This window comes from Herpailurus yagouaroundi, unplaced genomic scaffold, assembly GCF_014898765.1.
Source record: "Herpailurus yagouaroundi ecotype Mexico unplaced genomic scaffold, PumYag 77, whole genome shotgun sequence".
NCBI classification, from domain to species: domain Eukaryota; kingdom Metazoa; phylum Chordata; class Mammalia; order Carnivora; family Felidae; genus Herpailurus; species Herpailurus yagouaroundi.
Window position 1 is genome coordinate 17,454,170 of NW_024412388.1, and position 20,611 is coordinate 17,474,780.

Below are 20,611 nucleotides of genomic sequence, written 5' to 3' on the forward strand. Positions count from 1 at the left end.
CCACCCAGGCGCCCCACAGGCTGCTATCTTTACCCAGATGTTTTCATGGCCTATTCTACAGGTTAGTCCCATATCCCATTTGGTATCCTTTCCCAATGGTCCAGCCCCTAGTCGTTCAATTTCATCCCATAAGACCCCTCTCCGTCCTGGTCCTTCATTAGCTAAGGTGCTAAGAACCACATGTGACCAGACCAGCCCGAGCATGAACACAGGAAGTGCTGATACAGTTGGCCTAGCAATATGCAGTCAGCGTTAACTCCGCACTGGGCACCGTGGGGCTCAGGGGGTCCCTGCCAGCCAAACTTGTAGCCCCTTTGCAAAAACAGAACACGCCATATGAAAAGTTAAATGTCAGGATTTCTCCAAGTGGCACAAAATTGCAAAATGAGCAAAATGAAAGTAACAAACATAAAAAAGTTTACAGAAACATCTGACAAGTATTTCACTTTAGAAAGACCAGAGGGGCGCTTGGGTGGCCTAGTTGGTTAAGCGTCCGACTTCGGCTCAGGTCATGATCTCACAGCTCAGGAGTTCAAGCCCCCTGTCAGGCTCTGCACTGACGGCTCAGAGCCTGGAGCCTGCTTCAGATTCTGTGTGTGTGTGTGTGTGTGTGTGTGTGTGTGTGTGTGTCTGCCCCTCCCCCACTTGCTCTGTCTCTCTGTCTCTCTCAAAAATAAAAACACAGAAAAAAAAAATTTTAAAAACCCATACACCAAAATATCGAGCAATTATCTTTAGGTGGGGGGAATGTGGGTGATTTTTCCCTTACTTCTCTATATTTTCCATTATTTCCACGACAGATTTTTATCACTCTTACTTGTTTACTTTTTTAAATGCTATTATTTGTTTTGATCTCAAAAGCGATATGGGATCATTGTGAAAAGAAACCCAACAATACAGATTTTACAATTTTATTGTACAAAGTAGACTATGAGGCTCTTCTTAATTATAATCACAGATATATTTTTGTGTTAAAAAAAATTTTTTTAATGTTTTTATTTATTTTTGAGACAGAGAGAGACAGAGCATGAGCGGGGGAGGGGCAGAGAGAGAAGGAGTCACAAATTCCAAAGCAGGCTCCAGGCTCTGAGCTGTCAACACAGAGCCCGACGCGGGGCTCAAACTCACGGACTGTGAGATCATGACCTGAGCCAAAGTCGGATGCTCAACCGACTGAGCCACCCCGGCACCCCTAAAAAAATTTTTTTAAATGCTTACTTATTTGAGAGAGGGAGAGGAGATAGAGAGTGCGCACAAGCAGGGGAGGGGCAGAGACAGAGGGAGATAAAGTATCGTAGGCAGGCTCTGCAATGTCCACAGCGCCCATTGCGGGCCTTGAACCCACAAACTGTGAGATCATGACCTGAGCCAAAATCAAGAGTCAGATGCTTAGCCGACTGAGCCACCCAGGCACCCTGATATATTTTTGTTTTTTAAAAAATAGTTTGGGGTACCTGAGTGGCTCAGTCGGTTAAGCGTCTGACTCTTGGTTTTGGCTCAGGTCATAACCTCACAACTCGTGAGGCCGAGGTCCACATCGGGCTCTGCACTGGCACCATGGAGTGTGCTTGGGATTGTCTGTCTCTCTCTCTCAGCTTCTCTCTCACTTGTTTTGTCTCTCTCTTTCAAAAGTAAATTTAAAAATCTTAAAAAAATTTTTTTTTAAGTTTCATTTTTTTTCTTCTGTAAAAATTAGTACGTATTTATTGGAAAAAATGAGAAAGACAGAAATTAACAAGAAGGAAAAAAAAAACCTCTCAATCCTACCACCCAGATATAATCACTATTAGCATCCTAGTATATATCCTTCCCGTCTTTGTTCCTATCCATGCACACAAAATTCACTTAATTTTTTTAACTTTTTTTTTTTTAAGTAAACTCGACACCCAATGTAGGGCTCAAAGTCACGACCCCGAGATCAAGAGTCACATGCTCTTCTCACTGAGCCAGCCAGGTGCCTCTCACTTTCTTAATTTTTATAAAAATGGGATCATACTATATATACTATGTCATACACACAGATTCTCGTAATACTTAGTGAACATTTTCCCACGTCATTAAATATTTTTCTATCCAGCACTGCCTCTCCATGGGCTTTTTGAACATAGTAGGTGGTTTTTCAGTCTGTGGGATTCTTCTGTGCACGGAGGACATCTTGCCCCACAGCTGTTTTCACAACCCAAACTGGGAGTAACCTGGAGGAGGTATGTCTCCCTCTGGGTGAGATCTTCTTTCCATAGCATCATTCCCTAAAGTGTTTTCTGGGGGCGCCTGGGTGGCTCAGTTGGCTAAGCGTCCGACTCCGGCTCAGGTCACGATCTCACGGCCCGTGAGTTCGAGCCCCGCGTCAGGCTCTGGGCTGATGGCTCAGAGCCTGGAGCCTGCTTCCGATTCTGTGTCTCCCTCTCTCTCTGCCCCTCCCCCGTTCATGCTCTGTCTCTCTCTGTCTCAAAAATAAATAAACGTTAAAAAAAAAAAAATTTAAAGTGTTTTCTGTGAAACACTTGTTTTATAGGATTATAATAAACATTCATTTAAAAGGGGTTCAGAGATTAAAGATGTTTCAGAAAGGACAATAAAAAATATTACACATATATAGTGTTTATGCTTTAATCTGGTTCCTTTTTTTTTTTTAGTAATGTCTACACCCAGTGTGGGGCTTGAACTCACCACCCAAGATCAAGAATTGCATGCTCTTCGACTGAGCCAGCTAGGAGCCCCTAATCTGGTTAATTCCTTAAAATGATTCCTTATAGTGGCTAGCCTGGGTCAAAGGTGTGTTCATTAAAGATGTTGATAAATCACAGATGGTGTTACCCATATTACCTACTGTTATCTAGTACTACCAGAGACTGTTCAGTATCATCTAATATTGCCTTCTCATCTCTTAGGTGAACACAGGTAGACCCCCCACCCCACCCAAGGAATTAAGTGGTCCGGTCAGACAGGGAACAGGTAGGATTTATTTCTACATTGATGAAGGCTTTTATCTACTGTCACGGGTAAGGCATCTGGGTCTATCTGAAAGTCATGCAGTTTGGGGGACCCTGGCTAGGTGGGCAAGGGGGAAGGGGCACAGAGTGGAGAAAAACAACTATTCCTCTCAGCAGAGGTCTGGGGAGGTCTGACAAAGACCGGACTCCCACTGAGCCACATAACAGCTGTGTGATCTTGCGGAAGGCTCTGCTCCCCAACCTTCAGCTTCCTTGTCACGAGATGGAAATGTTGAACAAAATGTTTGTTGAACAAAGAGCCAACAAAACACCTTTCTTTCTCTATGGTTAAGTAAGCTCCTAGCCCCATTTCCCTGGAACTCTGACAAGGGTGGGATGGCAGCTGTGTTTCTAGGTAACACTGTTTCTAGCAAGTGAGCCCTGGTTGGTAAATGCCATGTAGACAGGAAGGGCTGTGAATGAAATATAAATAATAGGTAGAAAAGCATAGCTTTTGGGCTGCCCCAAGTACGGTGAATCTTGGAGCTGGTCATTGCCCTTGCTGGGATCCTGGCAGCTTTGTCTTCTAACAAAGACCCCCCAACATTGTGGTGTGCGTCATCACCCTGTACCTGGGGAGGCGAGTCTAGGTCTGGACACTGTGTGGTTGGTTCCCTAGTAGACGAGAAACGCCTGGGCCGACCCTGCTGGCACACTGCGTCTCCTGCCCCTGCAGCCCTCTAGGTGAGGCCAGTGCCAGGGATGGCCCGTTTGGGTCTTCTGAGTCTGTCTGATCGAGCCAAACAAGACCCACGGAGGGGCACTGCAGGAGATGAGAACAACAGCCACCTCCCAGGAGCGTGAGGATCAAATGAGTTATATACACAGAGATGCTGGCAGAGAACGTGACACATGCCGGCCCCCTTCTCTCCACCCCAGGAAAAAATACCTGTCTTTGGGATCTTCCCGTTTTTTCCTTGGTGGAGAAAGGCCTGCCTTCGCTTTGTCTCTCTCCTCTCTCTTTTCTCCTTTGGGGGGTCCAGGGGAGTCTGGAAATGAAAGCACGACATTGTTCTCAAAGTCACCTCTGCCTCAGCAGATCCCCGCGGGATTTGGGGGAGGGAGGAGCAAAGGGCAGGGACAGGAACAGTCGCTCGTGCCTCCAACACACACGCACACACGCAAGAATACATTTATACCACATGCCATCTGTGTGCAAATCCACGCTCACACAGCGAGACAGAAAGACGTCTGCACACAAATGTGTGTTTGTAGACATGTGCTGTATACATCCACACGCACACAGAAATACATACACAGATAAGCACACGTACACAAAAACTCACACGTCTACAAATGTTGCATTTGTGTAGACAAACACGGGCATTCCCCACTTACAAGGTCACCTGTCATTTGTCAAGTCATTCAACAAACATACAGAGTGCCTGCTATATGCCAGGCATGGTCCCCTCCCAGGGACTGGGAGCAAAACACAGCCAGAGTCAAACTTGTCCCCTCTCACCCAGCAGCCGCTTCCAGTTTTTGATGAGGACTTTGGCCAAAGACACCACCTCCTTGTCTGAGCAGTGCTTGCGGACCCCGTTAACGGCGACTCCAATCCTGGTTGTCTGCAAAGCGAGAGGGTCGGGGGCTGGTCTTGGCACGGACACACAGGATGGGCTGCCCTAACTGGCAAGTCCTGCCCTGGCTCCGCACCCTCTTTCCCCAGCCCCAGCCCCAGCCTCTCCGGGGCCTCAGCCCTAACCCGTGGCTGAGGTCACAGCCCTGGTCCTGTACCTGAGGCCCTGACCTGTGGCCCTCCGTGAGGTCCGGTGCCCAAGGCCCAGCCCTGTGCACTGACCGATGACTGCAGCTTCGGTGAAAAGCTGCGGCAGTGGTGGTTTGGGCTACTGCTGATGACCCCTCACCATTTCCACCTCCTGGTGTCTTTGAGTTCAAGCTTCAACTTAAGACACAGCTCTGGCTACTACAGCTTGGATCTGTGTTGATTTTTTTCAGGGCCAAGAGCGTCTGGTAATGCTTGGGGGCTGTGGGGGTGACACGGGGAGGATCTAAAACTGGGTGACTTTTCCTTCTCCCTGCATCACTGGCCCCTTGGATCCCACAGCCCCAGGGCCTGAGGAATTGGGGTATTCAAGGAAAGCAAACCGATCTTTCTCACAGACCCAGAGGACCCCCTCTGCGTGAAAGGTGCCCTGCCCCCATCTAAATGCCAGAGTTTCCACCCTCAGAGCTCAAGACCTCCGCTGCCCCTGGTCCTCCCCTTAGAAATTCCTCCCAGACTCCACCTTGGAGGTCTTCCCCCCCCCCCCCCCGGCCCCGTCTTTTACTTCCCCATCCCCAGGCACTGCCCCCGAGGCGTCCCACCCCCGCCCCACCTGGAGTAGCTGGATGGACATCTGACAGCTGTTCAACTTCTTCAGAAGGTCGAGGGCCCCTTCCTGTGGGAGGCCACAAGGTGAGGACGGAGGACATAGGTTCTGCGCCGGGCCCCTTTCTGACATTGTGTGGTGTCGGTGGGAAAGAGGGGTGCAGGAGGTAGGGGAGATTGTCCCAGCAACAGGATATAGGGAGACAAGTGGCTGAAGGCCAGGCAAGGGACAGAAAGAGACAGAGAGACAGAGGCAAAAGATTCTGCCCCAGACCAGCCCTCTAACGTCACCTCCCACCACCCAGCTGGCCTCTCGCCCTTCGGAACGGGGCCCAGCCCTAACCGCTCACCCTGACCCCTGCCACTCGTTCTGCTGTTCCTTCTACTGGCCATGCATGCCCATCTCGCCTCTAAGATTAATCACTTTGTGGCTACTTGTTACTGCTTCTGTGTCTGCCTCCTCATCCTCCCGCTTCCTAACTGGGAGCTTCTGCACAGTGAGGGCCATGGCTTTTTTTTTTTTTTTTTTTTTTTTTTTTTTTTTTTTACAGCTTTATTGAGGTGTAAGTGACATGCAACGAACCGCACGTTTGCCATTTGTGTATGCCCAGGGAACCACCACCACAATCAAGATAAGAACATAACCATCACCCCCCAGTTTCCTTGTGCCCCCTTGTAACCTACCCTCCCTGTACCCCAACCCAGGCCCAGGCCACCATGATTCTGTTTTCTGTCACCTAGAAGCACTTGCATTTTAAAGAATTTCATATGAAGAGTACTGCAATGGGCCTTCCCATCTGGCTTCCTCCACTCAGGGTAACTGAGATTTACCCACGTTGCTGTGTAGATCGATAGTTCTTTTTATTACTGAGTTGTTTTCCATTGTAGAGACGCACCACAATTTGCTTATCCATTCACCTGTTTGTTTTAACTTAAAACGATTTTTTAAAGTTTATTTATCTAAGTGATCTCTACACCCAACATGGGGCTCGAACTCACAGCCCTGAGATCAAGAATCGCACACTCCTTCGACTGAGTCAGCCAGGCTCCGCCATCCATCCACCTGTTGATGGGACTTGGGCTAGCCTCCAGTTGGGCCTACCACAAATAAAGCTGCCAGGAACATTCATGTACAAGTCCTTGTGTGGACATACGCTCTCATTTCATTTCTCTTGGGTAAGGAGGACTGTTTTAATCTCTGAAACGTCAGGGTTTAGCACACAGCCCAGTGTTTCCTGAGTGAATGAATAAAGCAGAGAGTGGAAGGTGGGAAGGGAGGGGGTGACAGGAGGAAAGGAGCCTCAGATCTGAAAATCTGCTGGCTGCCAGGCCCTGGGCCACCCATGCCCCATTTCAGCCTTCTCTTTCCTGCACCCACTTCCTAGAGGCCAGCCCCGCCCCCTGGCCTGAGATGGGTTCCCTGGGGAGCACCAGCTGACTGTGTCCTGTATGCCCCTTGCCCTGGTCTCACTGTGTGGTTCCAGCAGCCAACGCCCGCCCTGCCAGGCTTCCTTGCCAGGACCACATCCCAAGGGGTGCCCTCTGTCAGCCCTCAGCCTCCCTTGGAACGTGGGTTAGCAGTATGTTTCTGGAGGCGTGACCTGTGGATGTGCACGCCTGCGTGTAACCCTGCAGGCATGGACCACCAATGAAAGGCTTGCTCTGTGCTGGGCACCGCTCCAAGTATCTCACCTGCATTAGTTCCTTTAACTCTCACACTGGCCCTGCGAGGTAGGTACTGTTACTACTCTCATTCTTACTGAATTATTACCCCATTTTCACAGAGGAGCAACCCAAGAAACAGGGAGATTAAATAATTTGCCCAAAGTTACAAGGCATCGAGCTGGGATTCAAACTCAGGCCTTTCAGCTCTAACCTGTGCAGGTATGGACGAAACGCTGTCTAGACGTGTGTAGTTATGGAATATCAACGTAAGTGTGGTGCCATGTTGGTCAACATTCAACACCCAGCTCTCAAAGGAAAAAAAAAAAACCTGCCTGATTTGTAGGTCAATTTCAAGCTACCAATATGCTGTCACTGAACTAAAAGGAGGCACTGGGAAGAAATGTACACTATCATGCCGTTATACTAGGATTTCCACCATATTGATGTAACAGAACCTCTAGACCATGGAGAGTGAAAGGTAGTAAAATAATTAGTGAAATGTAGTAAAATAATTAGAAGTGATGACTTTGGAGTGTGTATTACCTTTGTTTTTATTTTTTTAATTTTTAAATGTCCTTTGTTTTTAATACGATTTATTTAATTGGAAGCATATCATTTAATTTTTAAAATAATGGCTCTACACAGGGAACATAGTCAATGGTATTTTTTAATTTTTTTATGTTTTATTTTCTATTTGAGAGAGAGAGAGAGAGACAGAGCATGAGCAGGGGAGGGGCAGAGACAGAGAGACAGAGACAAAGACAGAATCTGAAGCAGGCTCCAGGCTCCAAGCTATCAGCACAGAGCCCGACGTGGGGCTCAAACTCACGAGCAGTGAGATCATGACGTGAGCCAAAGTTGGATCACCTTTGCCTAAGGTGCCTGACGCCTAAGCCACCAGGTGCCCCTAGTCAATGGTATTTTAACAGCATTTGTATGGTGACAGATGGTAGGTAGCCACACCCATGGTAAGCACAGCATAGTGTATAGAGTTGATGAATCACTATGTTGTACACCTGAAACCAAAGTGGCAATGCACATCAACGCTAGTCAACTAAAAAAATAAAATAAAATAATGGCCGTATTTAACAACCAGCTTGCAAAATTCCTGAAAAAATCAACAATGGACATTAAGCGGATTCCAGCTCACCATGGGGTGTGCATCTCTGAATGTCACGCTGTACAACTGGGTCATGTTGGAGAATAGCCAGGAGCCTCAGTGCAGCCGGGCTTGCGAAGCCGTGTGCAAGAGCTGACTTGGGTGTCTGTCTGTGTACAGGGATGGGACGTGCAGCCAGCAGTATCTTTAGTCCGTGTGTGGAGCTGTGTAAATGCAGCTCGAAGCACCGCGTGTCTGTTTGTCTCTGTGGGAGATGCCTGTGGTGTGAAACTGTGGCTGTTTGCTAAGTCCGTAACTTTGCAAGTATGGGGGTAGCTGTGCTGTGCACGCGTGTGTGTCTTTCTGTAAACATACGGGTCCGTGTATCTATCATGTCAGTACCAGTGCCGCGACTCACATGCAGTTATGTGTATAGATGCTTGTCTAGCTATTGCTGTGTGTGGCTGTGCGTGTGTGTGGCTATGTTTGTTGCGTGTAATTATGTGTATGCGTAGCTGTGACTGTTTGGTGTATGTCTGAAGCTGCTCCAGTTGGTGCACACGCACAGCGTCTGACAAAAGCCCTGAGAAAGTTGCTGGGACTTCAGTAATTGGCAGTGAACCCCAGGCCTGAGCTGCAACGTGGAGGATCCGTCTTCTTACAGGAAGTGTGTCCTCCTCTCCCTAACCACTGCTGGGCGGGCCCACTTTTGCTCCCAGAGCAGTCTCCACCTCCGTCGGCCACAGGCCCAGAGCTCTGTGCCCACCCAGATGCTGCCAAGAGCCCAGGCGCAGACGTGGCTGCAGACGAGCTCTGTGCTACAGAGACCCTGTGGCCAGGCTTGCCTCTTTCCAGGAGACAGCTCTGGGTACTTCCTCAGGAATCCATCCCCCAGGGACACAGTTTCCTCTTCCCATTTCACAGAAGAGGGAATCAAGGCCCAGAGAGGGAAGCATGAGTGGTGAGCATAGGTCCATAAAAGGAGCGAGAGGGAACTCAGGGCAGGTTGGCTTCCTCCTCAGCCAGAGCTCTACTCCCCAAAACTGCCTTTCCTCAGGCGTCCCGGCCTCCCCCACCCCGCCCCGGAGCCCAGAATCTCATGGCTCAAGTCTGGAGTCAGCAAGGGACAGGACTGTGATGTGGAATTGAGCTCAGAAGACTCGGGCTGAGCTCCGTCACCCCCAGTTGGGAAAGTGCCCTCTGACTTGAGGCTCAGTTGCACTGGTTTTGGAGGATCCCGGCAATGGGGGGGGGGCGGGTGGAGGCTGGGAATGTGTGGGTGAGGGGGTTCCCAGCCCTCGGCAGGTTTCTGTGTCCGTCCTGGCTGTGCAAAAGCAGGCGTCATTCTCTAACTCTTACCCAGCACTAGTTCAAGTACTCCAGGAGGTTTTACATCTCTCCACCCTCACCACTGCCAGCAGAGGCACTCCTGCCCAGGAGACAGATAATCTCATATCTTTCTTACAGATGAGGAAACTGGTAACTCTGGCCTTTGTATGGACACCAACTCATTGTCTACACCAGGGTAGCTTGACGCTCCATGGGACTCTTCCATCTTCCCTGCTCTAAAACTTCTCTTAGGTCCATCCCTTCCCCCAAGCTCCTAGAGTCACATCTAGAATGGGCTGGAAAGGCAGGTCCTGTTCCAGCACCTGGCTATGGAAGATGGGACTGGGAGGGCCCTGGTACAGGGTGAGGTGGGGGGACAGTCCCATGGGCTACCCTCTCCTCTCTTCCCTCTCTGGGTGTGCCCAGACCCTCGCAGACCCAAGGCCAAGTTTGCTCTGGCCAGGCAACCCGGTGGCCTCCAGCTTGAGGCAAAGATCAGGGAGAGGATCAAACATTAACTTCAAGTCGGCCTGAGAGTCCAGGTACCCGCAGGTAGGGCCCTCAGTCCTGATTCCCCTCTGGGTCCGGCTCCCCCTTCCCCGGCCCCGACAGCCCAGGCCTCCAGCCCGTCCCCCCCCCCCCCCCCCCCCCCCCCCAGGGCGCAGCGGCTGCCCAGCACCTGTTCGGCCCCCGCCTGCCCGGGGCCCCACCCTGCGGCCAAGTTAAGGGAAAGTTGCAAATAGAACCGCTCCTGGCTCCCCAAGCTGTGAGGTTGTGGGATCGGAGGTCCCTTACTGCTCTCCTCCAGATCCGCTACCGGGGTGAGGGATAGAGGCGGCTCAGCACCCCACATCAGCTCAAGTTTCTTTGCCCCTTCTCGGGCCATCCAGGATTTTGTAAACCATCCTCCCTCCCCCGTTCCCCTTTCTCCCCCGCCCCGCTGTCGCCGCCGCTCCCCTGGCTTTGCACACGCCCGCCGTGAGTCCCCGGACTCTGAAAGTCCTTTTCCAGGTCCTGGTCTCTTCGCTCGCTTTCCCGGGCCCTGCAGAAGCTACCCAGCGCCCCCGAACCCCACTTGTCCAGAGGGGCATGCACAAGTCTCGTCTTTGCGGTCCCGCAAGATCCTGCCCAGCTCCCTGGGCCGTGCACACACCCACCCTGGGGTCCCCAGCAGTCCCCAAGGGGCGCTGAGCCCTGCGTCAGCCGCACCTCCCTCGAGTCCCGCACGCGCCTCCCGGGCGCGCCGCCAACACGCGCCCCCGGGACACCAGGCTCGCACGCGCCGCGCCGCGCCTCCTGGGGGCGGGGGCTGTGGCCCAAACTCTGCAGCCTCACCGTGTTCTTCCTGGCCACCATCTTCTCCAGCTTTCTGGCGATCCTCAGCAGCTCCTCTTCCTGGCCCATGCTGGCGCACGACGCCCGGCGGGGCGAGGGGCGCCGGGGCTGCGGGAGGCGCAAAGGCCGAGGGCGCGCGCAACCGCGCGGGGCCCCAAACCCACACGACACACACGCCTGCGGGGGCGGGGCTCTCCCCCCACACCCCTCTCGGCCCGCCCGCCTCTCGACCGCAGGGGGAGGGGTGACGTGCACTAAATATAGACTTCAAGGACTCGCCCGGGCAAAGTTTGCCCGCGCCGGCGGGCCTGGCCTGCCGAGAGGGACGAGGCTTCGAGAGAGCGCCCGCCACCTGGGCCCTTCTGCCGAAGGGAGATTTGGGAAGGAGTGCTCTCTGGCAAGTGGGGAGGCCGTGGTCCCCGGACCAGGAGGCAGTCGCGGCGCGGAGGGCGCCTGAGGGTGCCCCGGGCGCTCTAGGAGGAGTCCTGGCTCCCGCGTCGGTGCACAATCGCAGCTCAAAGCGGGACCTAGCTCCGCGCCTATGCCCAGGTGCAAGCATCTTGGCGCCCTTGGATTATATTTCGTGCACGATCGTTAAATCCAACTCTGCTGTACCCCCTGCTCACTCATTCGTGCACATGGCCTGGGGACACGCGTGTATCCAGGCCCTCTGTTTCTATTTTGTTTGTTGCAGTGAGGTTTTTGCATTTCTAACAAGCTCCCTGGAGCGCAACGGGCGGAGCGGCCTCCAGGACTGCTCTCTGAGTAGCGAGGGTTTGGGAGATACTTAGATACACCCCGCTTTGAGATATCCTGACCCAGGTGCGTGGGTGCCCTTTATTCAGGGTCAGGCCACTGCCTCCCTACTGGGATTGGGTCTGGAACGGTCATCTCGGGTGAAGGGAAGGAAGCAGAATTGTGCCCCCACAGCTGTGCACACATCTGGATTCCAGTGGAGGGACCTTCCAAGTATCCCCAGCAGACCCAGGAAAAGTCCTAAACTAGTGAGCTTAATTGACACAAAGTGATCCTTGTGCGGGAGAGAGGCTTTAAGGGACCTGAGAGGGAAGCATGAAAAGTGGTTCATAGTGTGTGCAGAGTAGGGCACTGTGGCATGGGGTGTTCAGTGACATCTCCAGACTTTCTTGAGAAAACTCTAGAGAACCCTGACCCAGCCTCGGTCACAACTCATGGGCTTCTGACTGCTGCTGTGTGGCCTGGGACTTCGGTGGGAACGGGCAGGTTTTTCTTTCATTCAACAAATGCTTTTTGAGTGTCCAAGCAACAAACAAGACAGACTAGTCCCAGCAAGTTTGAGATTGAGTCTATGGGCAAGAGAGAAAGCCTAAGCACATTTGGACACAATCAATTCCATATGATCACAACTGGGGCGAGGGTCAGGAAGAAGGGGAGGATACTTGAAGAACACATTTGAGGGGACCTGCACCAGTTGAGGTGTCATCTGCTCTGAAGCAGTGAAGTTTAAACTTTGGGCAGAAGTGCAGGGTGGGAGTTGAGGGGAGGAGGAAGGGAGTGTTTGTGTAAGAGATGGAGAGACATTCATTCATTCAACGTGTATTTATTGAGCACCTGCTATGTGCCAGGCAGTTCTAGCCCTGAGCATCCAGAGAGGAACAAGACAGTCCTCCTGGAGTTCTGAACGTGCAAAGCTTAGCGATGGGGGTGTGCTTGGCATGTCAGGGTTGGAGGAACTGAAAAATTGCTGGGGCTGTAGCACAGAGGTAGGGTGGGGGCAAACGGGGCAGGAAGCCAGAGGTGGGTGGGGTCTGACTACATTAGCAATGTGGACCACTTTGAGGTTAGACTTTTATCAGTTTGGTATGTGGGACAGTCTCTTGGCCAATTCCCAACCAACCTCTGGGTTGAAGGGACAGCCATCTAGTTATTTAGGATTACCCTTTTTTTTTTTTTAAGTTTATTTATTTATCGAGAGAGAGAACAAGCAGGAGAAGGGCAGAAAGAGAGGGGGACAGAGGATCGGAAGCGGGTTCCGTGATGACAGCAGAGAGCCAGCACAGAGCCCTATGCAGGACTTGACCTCATGAACCGCGAGGTCATGACCTGAGCCCAAGTCTGACGCTTAACGGACTGAGCCACCCAGGCGCCCCAGGATTGCCTTTTTAAAACTTTTTTTTTCAACGTTTTTTATTTATTTTTGGGACAGAGAGAGACAGAGCATGAACGGGGGAGGGGCAGAGAGAGAGGGAGACACAGAATCCAAAGCAGGCTCCAGGCTCTGAGCCACCAGCCCAGAGCCCGACGCGGGGCTCGAACTCACGGACCGCGAGATCGTGACCTGGCTGAAGTCGGACGCTTAACCGACTGTGCCACCCAGGTGCCCCAGGATTGCCTTTCTAAAAACATTTGATTTTCCTCAAACTTCCACACAGTTCCCACCCTGAGTTGTATGACATCAAAAGAAGCCAAGATTCCTACATCATCGGGACTCAAAGGACCCTAAGAAAACATCAAGTGCAACCTTTTCATTGTATGGGTGGGAAGCCTGAGGCTTAGAGGAGCCCAGGGTTGCACTGCTCAGCCATATTAGACACTGTCGGTACCCACCATATTCCCTCTGTCTACCTATCCTCACTTGGAGGTCGCAGCAGGCAATTCCTGGACGCACATCCAACACTTTCCCACGTGCCCTGAATGAGGGTTCAGAGCAGGCTTGGGAATGGACACCCCCCAGGAAGGACCCCGCAACCAGTGAGAGACCAGACTTGGTGGTAAACACACCAATTTTTTCACTTTCAGTGGAACAACTTGAAGACATGTTCTTATATATTTATTTACTTTTTAAGTAATCTCTATGCCCAACACGGGCCTTGAACTCTCGGCCCTGAGATCAAGAGTCACACACTCCACTGATCGAGCCAGCCAGGCGCCTGAAGATATGTTCTAATCAATACAGTCCCCAAGATAAGTCCTAGTTGTTCTCGGTGGTAGCCCCTCATTAATACAACTTCTACTGCGTTTGACCTACGGTTCCACTCCCTACTTCCTTATTATGTTTCCTAGGGTCACCTTACAATAAACTATTGGTCCCCAAAGCTTTTGTCTCAGGGAAGGTCAAATTGAGACAAGGGCTGTGGCAGACCTCAACTACGAGTCTCCTGACTCCCTGTCCAACAGGCTTTCTCTGCACAAGTGTTTCTTAACCTGGGCACCACTAGCATTCTGGATGGGATAATGCATTGTTGTGGGGCTGACCTGTATATTGCAGGATGGTGACCAGTATCTCTGACCTCTAGCCACTAGATGCCAGCAGTGCCTTCCAGTTGGGAACAGTCAAAAAAAAAAAAAAAAAAAAAGTCTCTGCATTGCCAAACGTCCCTTGGGGCAAAATCATCCCTGTTCTACACCAAGCCCAGCTCCCTTAGCAGGTCCAGAGAAAGAGTTCCAGGCCCTAGAATTCCCACCCCCTTCCCTAATGCTCTTCAGATCACATAAATGAAACCACCAGAATTTAATAAAACAAAAATCTTTTATTAGAGATGAGTGAAATAACAAGTCTGAGATGAACAAAACCAGACACTGGAGGCTCAGAAGACAACCCTGTTCCTGTGGGATCCCAGACCAGTCAGGTCTCCATCCAGGGTAAACAGTTCAGCCTCCTGGGCCAGACTGCTTCGTTGGCCATTGGCACCCTCCAGCCTCTTCTGTTTGGCCTGGCCCATCCTTGCCAGGGCCTCATGCCCAGCGCCCATAAAGCTGTTAGAGATTGATGATGGCTTAAGTGTACCTGTTTTCTAACATGGGGCTGAAAGTCATGGTGGAATTTCTGGCAAGGGGAAGGAGAAACTTTATTTCCTGCTCTCCCTTCCTATTATTTTCCTTCCTCCCTTCTTAGCTCTTTCCTCCCCCAAGACTGGAAGGCTCCTGAGTTGACCGAAGAAAAAGGAGAGAAGTGAAGATCGATCATCTCCGACCATTCCTTTTCTTCCTGCTAAATCAAGGAGAGTAGGCAAATGGGGGTTACTCCTAGTCTACCTCCCGGCTGGGGAATATAACAGAGGTGCCCGGGAAGGCTGCACTGTCCCTTGAAAGGAGTACTCTTCAGAGTATTTACTTAACAGCCAGTTCATCATGAGCACTGGCCAAGCAGAAGGCACGCAAGCTGTAGACAACTGCAGGGTCTCATCGGTGTAAGCCAGCCGACTGTCTGCCCCTGGGCCGAGGACCATCCCTTGGGATCTAGCCCTGCCCATTCCCAAGCCCAGCCTTGGGGACCAGCTTCCTAGCAAGGGACCACATCTGCAAGACCCTTGTCTTACTTGTGTGACATCTGGACATAGAGAGAAACTCAGGAAAGGAGTCCTAGACTAATGAATGTCCAAGAAGGCAGCCCTTTGTCTGGTAGAATCCCTGGTCTGGACATGAAGCATGAGGGTAGGCCGGTCTTACTCTTACGGAGCCCCCAGACTGATAGAAGAAGCAGAGTTCTGGTCTGATGAGAGACTGAGAATTCTCAAGATGGAGAGTAGCTCAAGAATCTCAGACCCAGCCCTCTGGCTCCCTGGCCTCTGGGCAGTGGTGGGATAGAGGGGAAGGAGCCACCATTAGCCCTAACATGGAAGGGCCCAGTGTCCTGGGCAAGGGGTATGAGGTCCACGGCAGGGAGGAAGGCCAGCCACGGAGGCACAAGGGACAGAGACAGCAAGACCCAAGGGAATGGACGCCTCAGTTCCCCAGTCTTGCGGGTTCGAGTCCTAGCTCTGAACATTGGGGCCCAAACATGGGGGTAGTTCAGGCATGCAAAGGCCAGCAAGGAGCTAGTCTTGCAAAAGCTGCGCAGAGTTTCCAGGAGAACCCCCCTTCTTGAGCCCTCTCCTTCAGTGAAGCCAACCTGGGGATAGAAGAATGAAAATTGATAGTTTCTAAGTACCTATATCATATATTTTTAAAAATTTTTAATGTTTATTTATTTTTGAGAGACAGAGAGTGAGAGAGCGTGCAAGTGGGGCAGCGGCAGGGGCAGAGGGAGACACAGAATCCTAGGCAGGCTCCGGGCTCTGAGTATCAGCACAGAGCCTGACGCAGGGCTTGAACTCATGAACCGCAAGATCATGACCTTTGCTGAAGTTGGACACTTAACCAACTGAGTCGCCCAGGTGCCCCGTCTAAGTACTTTTATTATATACCAGCTGTTTATCTCACTCAGTTTCACCACCGTCCTGTCATGGATAGATGAAATTATCCCCATTTAACAGACAATGAAACTGAGGCTTAAAGAAGTGAAGCCACTTTTCCAAGGCCTCCGCACTCTGAAGCCTGGCCTCTTCTTAGCATGCATGTCTCAACGACAAGTATCGGCTAAATGCTGGGTGACAGATACCTGATTGTGGACACAGATTTGTGTCTGGTGCCTGACTTTGATACAGTGAGGGTGGCAATTCCTCAGAGAGACCCGGTTCCTGCCCCTGCTGCCTCCCGCTCCCAGCACTGACACCCACGACCACCCCCTGAGGAATCCCCGGGGGAACAAGGAACAAGCAGTTTTATTCTCAGCCCAACTGGCTCTGTCCTGTGCCCACTCCCAGTTCCTCAACTAACTATGGGTAGCTGTGAGAGGCTTCGTGATCCAGCAGAGAGAAGTCGGATTAAGGATGAGAGCCCTTGCCTGGTCCCTGTCACATGCCTCTGTGCCTGGGAGTTGGCAGTCTCAGCAGATTCCTACAAGGGGACAGTCGGGCACACTAAAGACTGGTACACAGCCACCCTAATCCTGCCTCATCTGCAGGAAGGTGAGACCTTCTCTGAGCCTCCAGCCTGGTTGACAGGGCCTCGCTCAGCCTCCCCGGAGAGAAGCCAGGGCTTGGGCATCACCACCTCTGCCATCCCTCAAGGCCTGGGCTCTCCCCAGCTGCATGTGTCCTGGGCTGTGGTGGGAAGGGCAGGCACTGACCAAACTAGGGCCACCTGCTCTCATATGTACCCCAGTCATGGGGAGATGTCCCCCACCCCAACCACCTCCCGTTGACCCCCTTGGCCTCCCACGTGTCCTGCCACCGCCCCTCAAACCATGGTCCCAGAGCTCATACCAGCGTGTTCCTTCTGCACAGAGGCTGTCTGGCTGAGGGACAGTCTTCCAGGCTCCGGCCCACCCCGCCGGTAGGAGCGGGTGCTCTCGGAGCTGGAAGGCAGGGAAAGGCCAATGTGACCTCACACTGAGAGCCCCTTAGTGTGGGGGAAAAGAGCTCAGGTATAGGCTGGGGCCTAAGCAGGTGGGTAGAGAACCCCTCGAGGCCCCCAGGCTTAGAACTGACTCCCGAGGGCTCTGGAGATTTCCCCGTACCTACCCCCCAGACTGCAAACTGAAAGGGCTTGTTTCCAGGGAAGGGAGGACTGGATCCTGCGCTGGAGGTGGGAACACAGCAGAGATCCCACTGAGAGCCTCTAGACTCCGGCCTCTAGACAGGAGGGACTAAGCCTTCACTTGGCCTCCAGCAGTCTGGGTCTCAGGCTCCTTCCCAGACTCAGGAGCAGGTGTGTGAGGGGCAGGGGGCCCACTCACCCTCCACTCAAGGGCTAGCATTCTGTGTTAGTCATGGGCCTCAGAGCAGGGAGGTATCCCAGGCCTTAGGTAGGCACCACTGACAGGTGGGGAAATACATGATGTGCAGAGGGCTGGGGGAGACTTGCCCAGCAGGGCCCTCACCTGAACTTGACCGGGGGATACATCTCCGTGGGGGTGGTTCCAGATGTCAGGCTGGGGCGGGAGGGGCCCGGGGGCTCCCAGAGGCCCTCCTCAGAGCTCGGTGGGGGGGTTTGGCTGGGACCTCCAGCTTCCCCAGGGCTTGAGAGGCTGGAAGGGGTGGAGGCTGGACTGCCCAGGCTCTCAGGGGCCCCAGAAGGCTCTAAGCTCAGGCTGGGGACTTCGGAACGATCTAGAATCAGAAATGATAAAGCCTGTCTTTATCACTTACTCTGTTCTCAATTCAAAGCAGTCCTTGGCCTCAAGGATCTATGGCTGTCCCCACTCCCGGATGCCACCCACCTCCCCGGTGGTCCCCTTCAGCTCCTCCCCCCCCATGCCCAGTCTCATTTGCTATGATGGCCAGGCCACACTGATGCAGTTTTGGCTTCTACCCCTCCTGCCCCTCAGTCTGGACTCTTTTGCTCATTCCCCAGGCTCAACGCAGATGCTACCCAGACAGGATGCCTTCCTCAACCACTCCCCAGTCCCAACAGGACACGCTCCCTCCCTCCCCTGAGCTCCCAGAACAAGGCTGTTCTTCTTCCAACAAACAGTTCTTGAGAAGAGCCAGGTGCTGTGCTAGGTGCAGGAGAAATACTAGTCAACGGAACACTCCTGTCGTCTTGAGATTTACATTCTTTGTGGGGGGGGGGGGGGGCGGGGATTTACGTTCTATACCATTGTGTCTATTATTGTAATGAACTGCATTCCAGCTTCTATCTCCCCCACTAGACTGTGTCTCAGTAGCTCCCCAAATACTGGAGACACAGTGGATGGTCAATAAATGCTTCTCTCTCTTTTTATTTAAGGAAAGCATTGAAGAATTTGGAATAAGACAGACCTGGGTTTGAATCCCACATCGGGGACATATTAGCTGTGGGATTTGGGGGATGCTACTCCACATCTCTGCCCCTTTACCTGTAAGGGGGACGTGATGACCTCTGCCTGACAAGAGACTGTGAGGGTGATATGAGCTCACACACGCACCCTTAACTCAATGCGCTGGTGACAGTGAATGGTATGATGAGCATTTTCCTGGGCAGCCAGTCATACCTCCACTGGTATGTCCCACACGCCCTTGGACCATGGTCCGAGAAGGGTTTTTGACAGGCAAGGGCGGGGGGCAGGCCTCACTCTCGCTCTGAGGGGCAGCTGGTCCCAGGGTGGCGATGGCCTCGTACGTCTTGTTGCTGAGGTCGACCCTCCCACTGGCCCAGCGGGTCTGCGCTGGGGGCTTCAGAGGGCAGCGCTGCAGGGGCAAAGGTATGGGAGAAAGGATGGTGTGGCTCCTCCAGTTCAGCCCTGCCCCTCCCCACAGCAGGTCCGATCTGGCTCTTTCCATCTGCTCTCTCACGAAGGCCCGAGAGATGGGGTGAGGACCCACCTTCTCTTCTTCCTCCTCGTCACTGTCGGAGCCAGGCTCTGTGGAGAGTCCCCAGGAGTAGTCCACGTGCAGAGGGAAGGCGAGAGTCCCCGCCTGGGCCTTCTCCAGCTGCCAAAAACAAAGCCTTGGCAGTTCAGAGGGTCAGGGGCTCAGCAGAGAAAGAGGAAGGGTCAGGGGCTTCCCCTCCTTTCCTAGACCTCACCAGCTCCTCACACTCCTTGTGCTGCTTCTTCCTGGCTATGTCCAGAGCTGTCTCTCCTGCCTCGTTCACTGTGAGGGGTAAAGTTAGGGGTCAGGGTCAAAAGACATTATAGATTAGAGGTTAAGATGGGCCTCTGGAATCAGACTGCGTTTGAATCTCGGCTCTGCTACTTCCTGGCTGTGTGATCTTGGGCAAGTCACTTAGCCTCTCTGGGCCTTGATTTGCTCATCTACAAAATGAGTATAATACTCATACCTTTCTGATGAGGTTGTTGTGAGGCTCTTGTGCCAAGAGCACTTGGCACCTTACCAGGCACATGTTAAACAGTAAATAAATAGTGGCTACTATAATCACTATTATTTGAACTCAGCTAATATTCATTTGCTTAAATACTTTCAGACACATTCTATCTTCTTAGCAGTTCTACTTGGTCTGTGGTATTATACCCATTTTGCACATGAGGAAGCTGAGGTTCAACAGATGAATAGACAGATCCCAAGGTCACAGAGGTGGTCAGAGGCAAGCTGGGATTAGGACCCAAGTCTGTCTGCAAAGCCCATGCTTGTTACCAGTGCTCTCCATCTGGGAAGAAGGCAGGAAGTGCCACACGAGGGTTAGTAAGGAACCGGGAGTCTGGTAGAGGAGGCGTCGGGGCCCCACCTGTGCCAACCGAAGCTCTCCCTTTCAGCAGCAGCTTGAGGCAGTCGGGCTGATTGTAGAGAGCAGCGCAGTGCAGGGGACTGTTCCCGTCAGCAGCCTTGGTGTCCAGGTGACCTCTGGGGGTGGGGGGCCAGGGAGGAAGGAAGGGGAACAGACAGGCAAAGGGGTCAAAGTCAGGGGGGAAAAAGAGGGAAGGGGGAAGGGGAACGGAGAAGAGAAAGGAACAAGGGGGAGTATGAGGAGGTGGGCAGATGGGCAGGGAGGTTCTCACCCATTTTGGATGATGAAATCCACCAGGGGCAGGGAGGCCTGGGTGGCGACTCTGATAGCCAAGTGCAGGGCAAGTTCTCCAGGTGCCTGGGTACACAGCCACACCTCTGAGTTTCCCCCAGTTCACCTGCCCCCAATCCAGTATCACCCTCCTGAACTCTCGCTGCCCTGGACACCTCCCGACATAAAGCTGCCAGGACCCTGAGAGAGGAGACCACAGGGATGGAACGTGCTTGGGAGGGAGGTGAGAGACCATTCGTTCACTACTTCCTTCATTGGCTCTGCCTCCTCTTACCCCCAATAACAGGTGCTTCCCAGCCTTGGTTCTTAGCCCTGGGCTCTCTCTGCTCCTCTCTCACTGGCCCCTTGAGACCTCAGCTAACCTCATACTTTCAGCCATATCACTCATGTGTAGGCTGTTCCAAATTCTTACCTCACCTAAGTGCTGCACCCTCGCTGCCAAGACATGACATTCGATTTTTTTCATGTACAGTCAGCAACTCCTGTCAATTTATCCATTCACATGTCTCTGATACCCTTCCCCTCTGACTCACCCCCTCCCGGCTCACTGGAGTCGCCAATGCAATAGCCTTCCCTGATCTACTCTGACGCACCCTTACC

The 20,611-nt window shown here is 52.4% G+C and overlaps 2 protein-coding genes across 3 annotated transcripts in view; both read right to left on the minus strand.

Moving 5' to 3' along the window:
• TCEA3 (transcription elongation factor A3) overlaps positions 1–10,941 on the minus strand; it is a 38,138-nt gene extending 27,197 nt beyond the window's left edge. Inside the window, exons 1-4 of one of the 2 annotated variants that reach the window (XM_040464629.1) lie at positions 10,754–10,941; positions 5,333–5,395; positions 4,456–4,561; positions 3,883–3,982 (exon numbers count right to left, since the gene is read on the minus strand). In XM_040464629.1, coding sequence (XP_040320563.1) covers positions 3,883–3,982; positions 4,456–4,561; positions 5,333–5,395; positions 10,754–10,822 — 338 coding nt within the window. In that variant the 5' untranslated portion in view covers positions 10,823–10,941. The remainder of the gene's footprint in view (positions 1–3,882; positions 3,983–4,455; positions 4,562–5,332; positions 5,396–10,753) is intronic. The other variant, XM_040464634.1, reaches the window with a different exon arrangement.
• A 3,301-nt stretch (positions 10,942–14,242) lies between these two features.
• ASAP3 (ArfGAP with SH3 domain, ankyrin repeat and PH domain 3) overlaps positions 14,243–20,611 on the minus strand; it is a 49,292-nt gene continuing 42,923 nt past the window's right edge. Inside the window, 10 exon segments of the mRNA XM_040464650.1 lie at positions 14,243–15,593; positions 15,596–15,623; positions 16,819–16,878; positions 16,880–16,910; positions 17,436–17,664; positions 18,528–18,723; positions 18,859–18,966; positions 19,061–19,128; positions 19,721–19,836; positions 19,992–20,077. Coding sequence (XP_040320584.1) covers positions 15,550–15,593; positions 15,596–15,623; positions 16,819–16,878; positions 16,880–16,910; positions 17,436–17,664; positions 18,528–18,723; positions 18,859–18,966; positions 19,061–19,128; positions 19,721–19,836; positions 19,992–20,077 — 966 coding nt within the window. The 3' untranslated portion in view covers positions 14,243–15,549.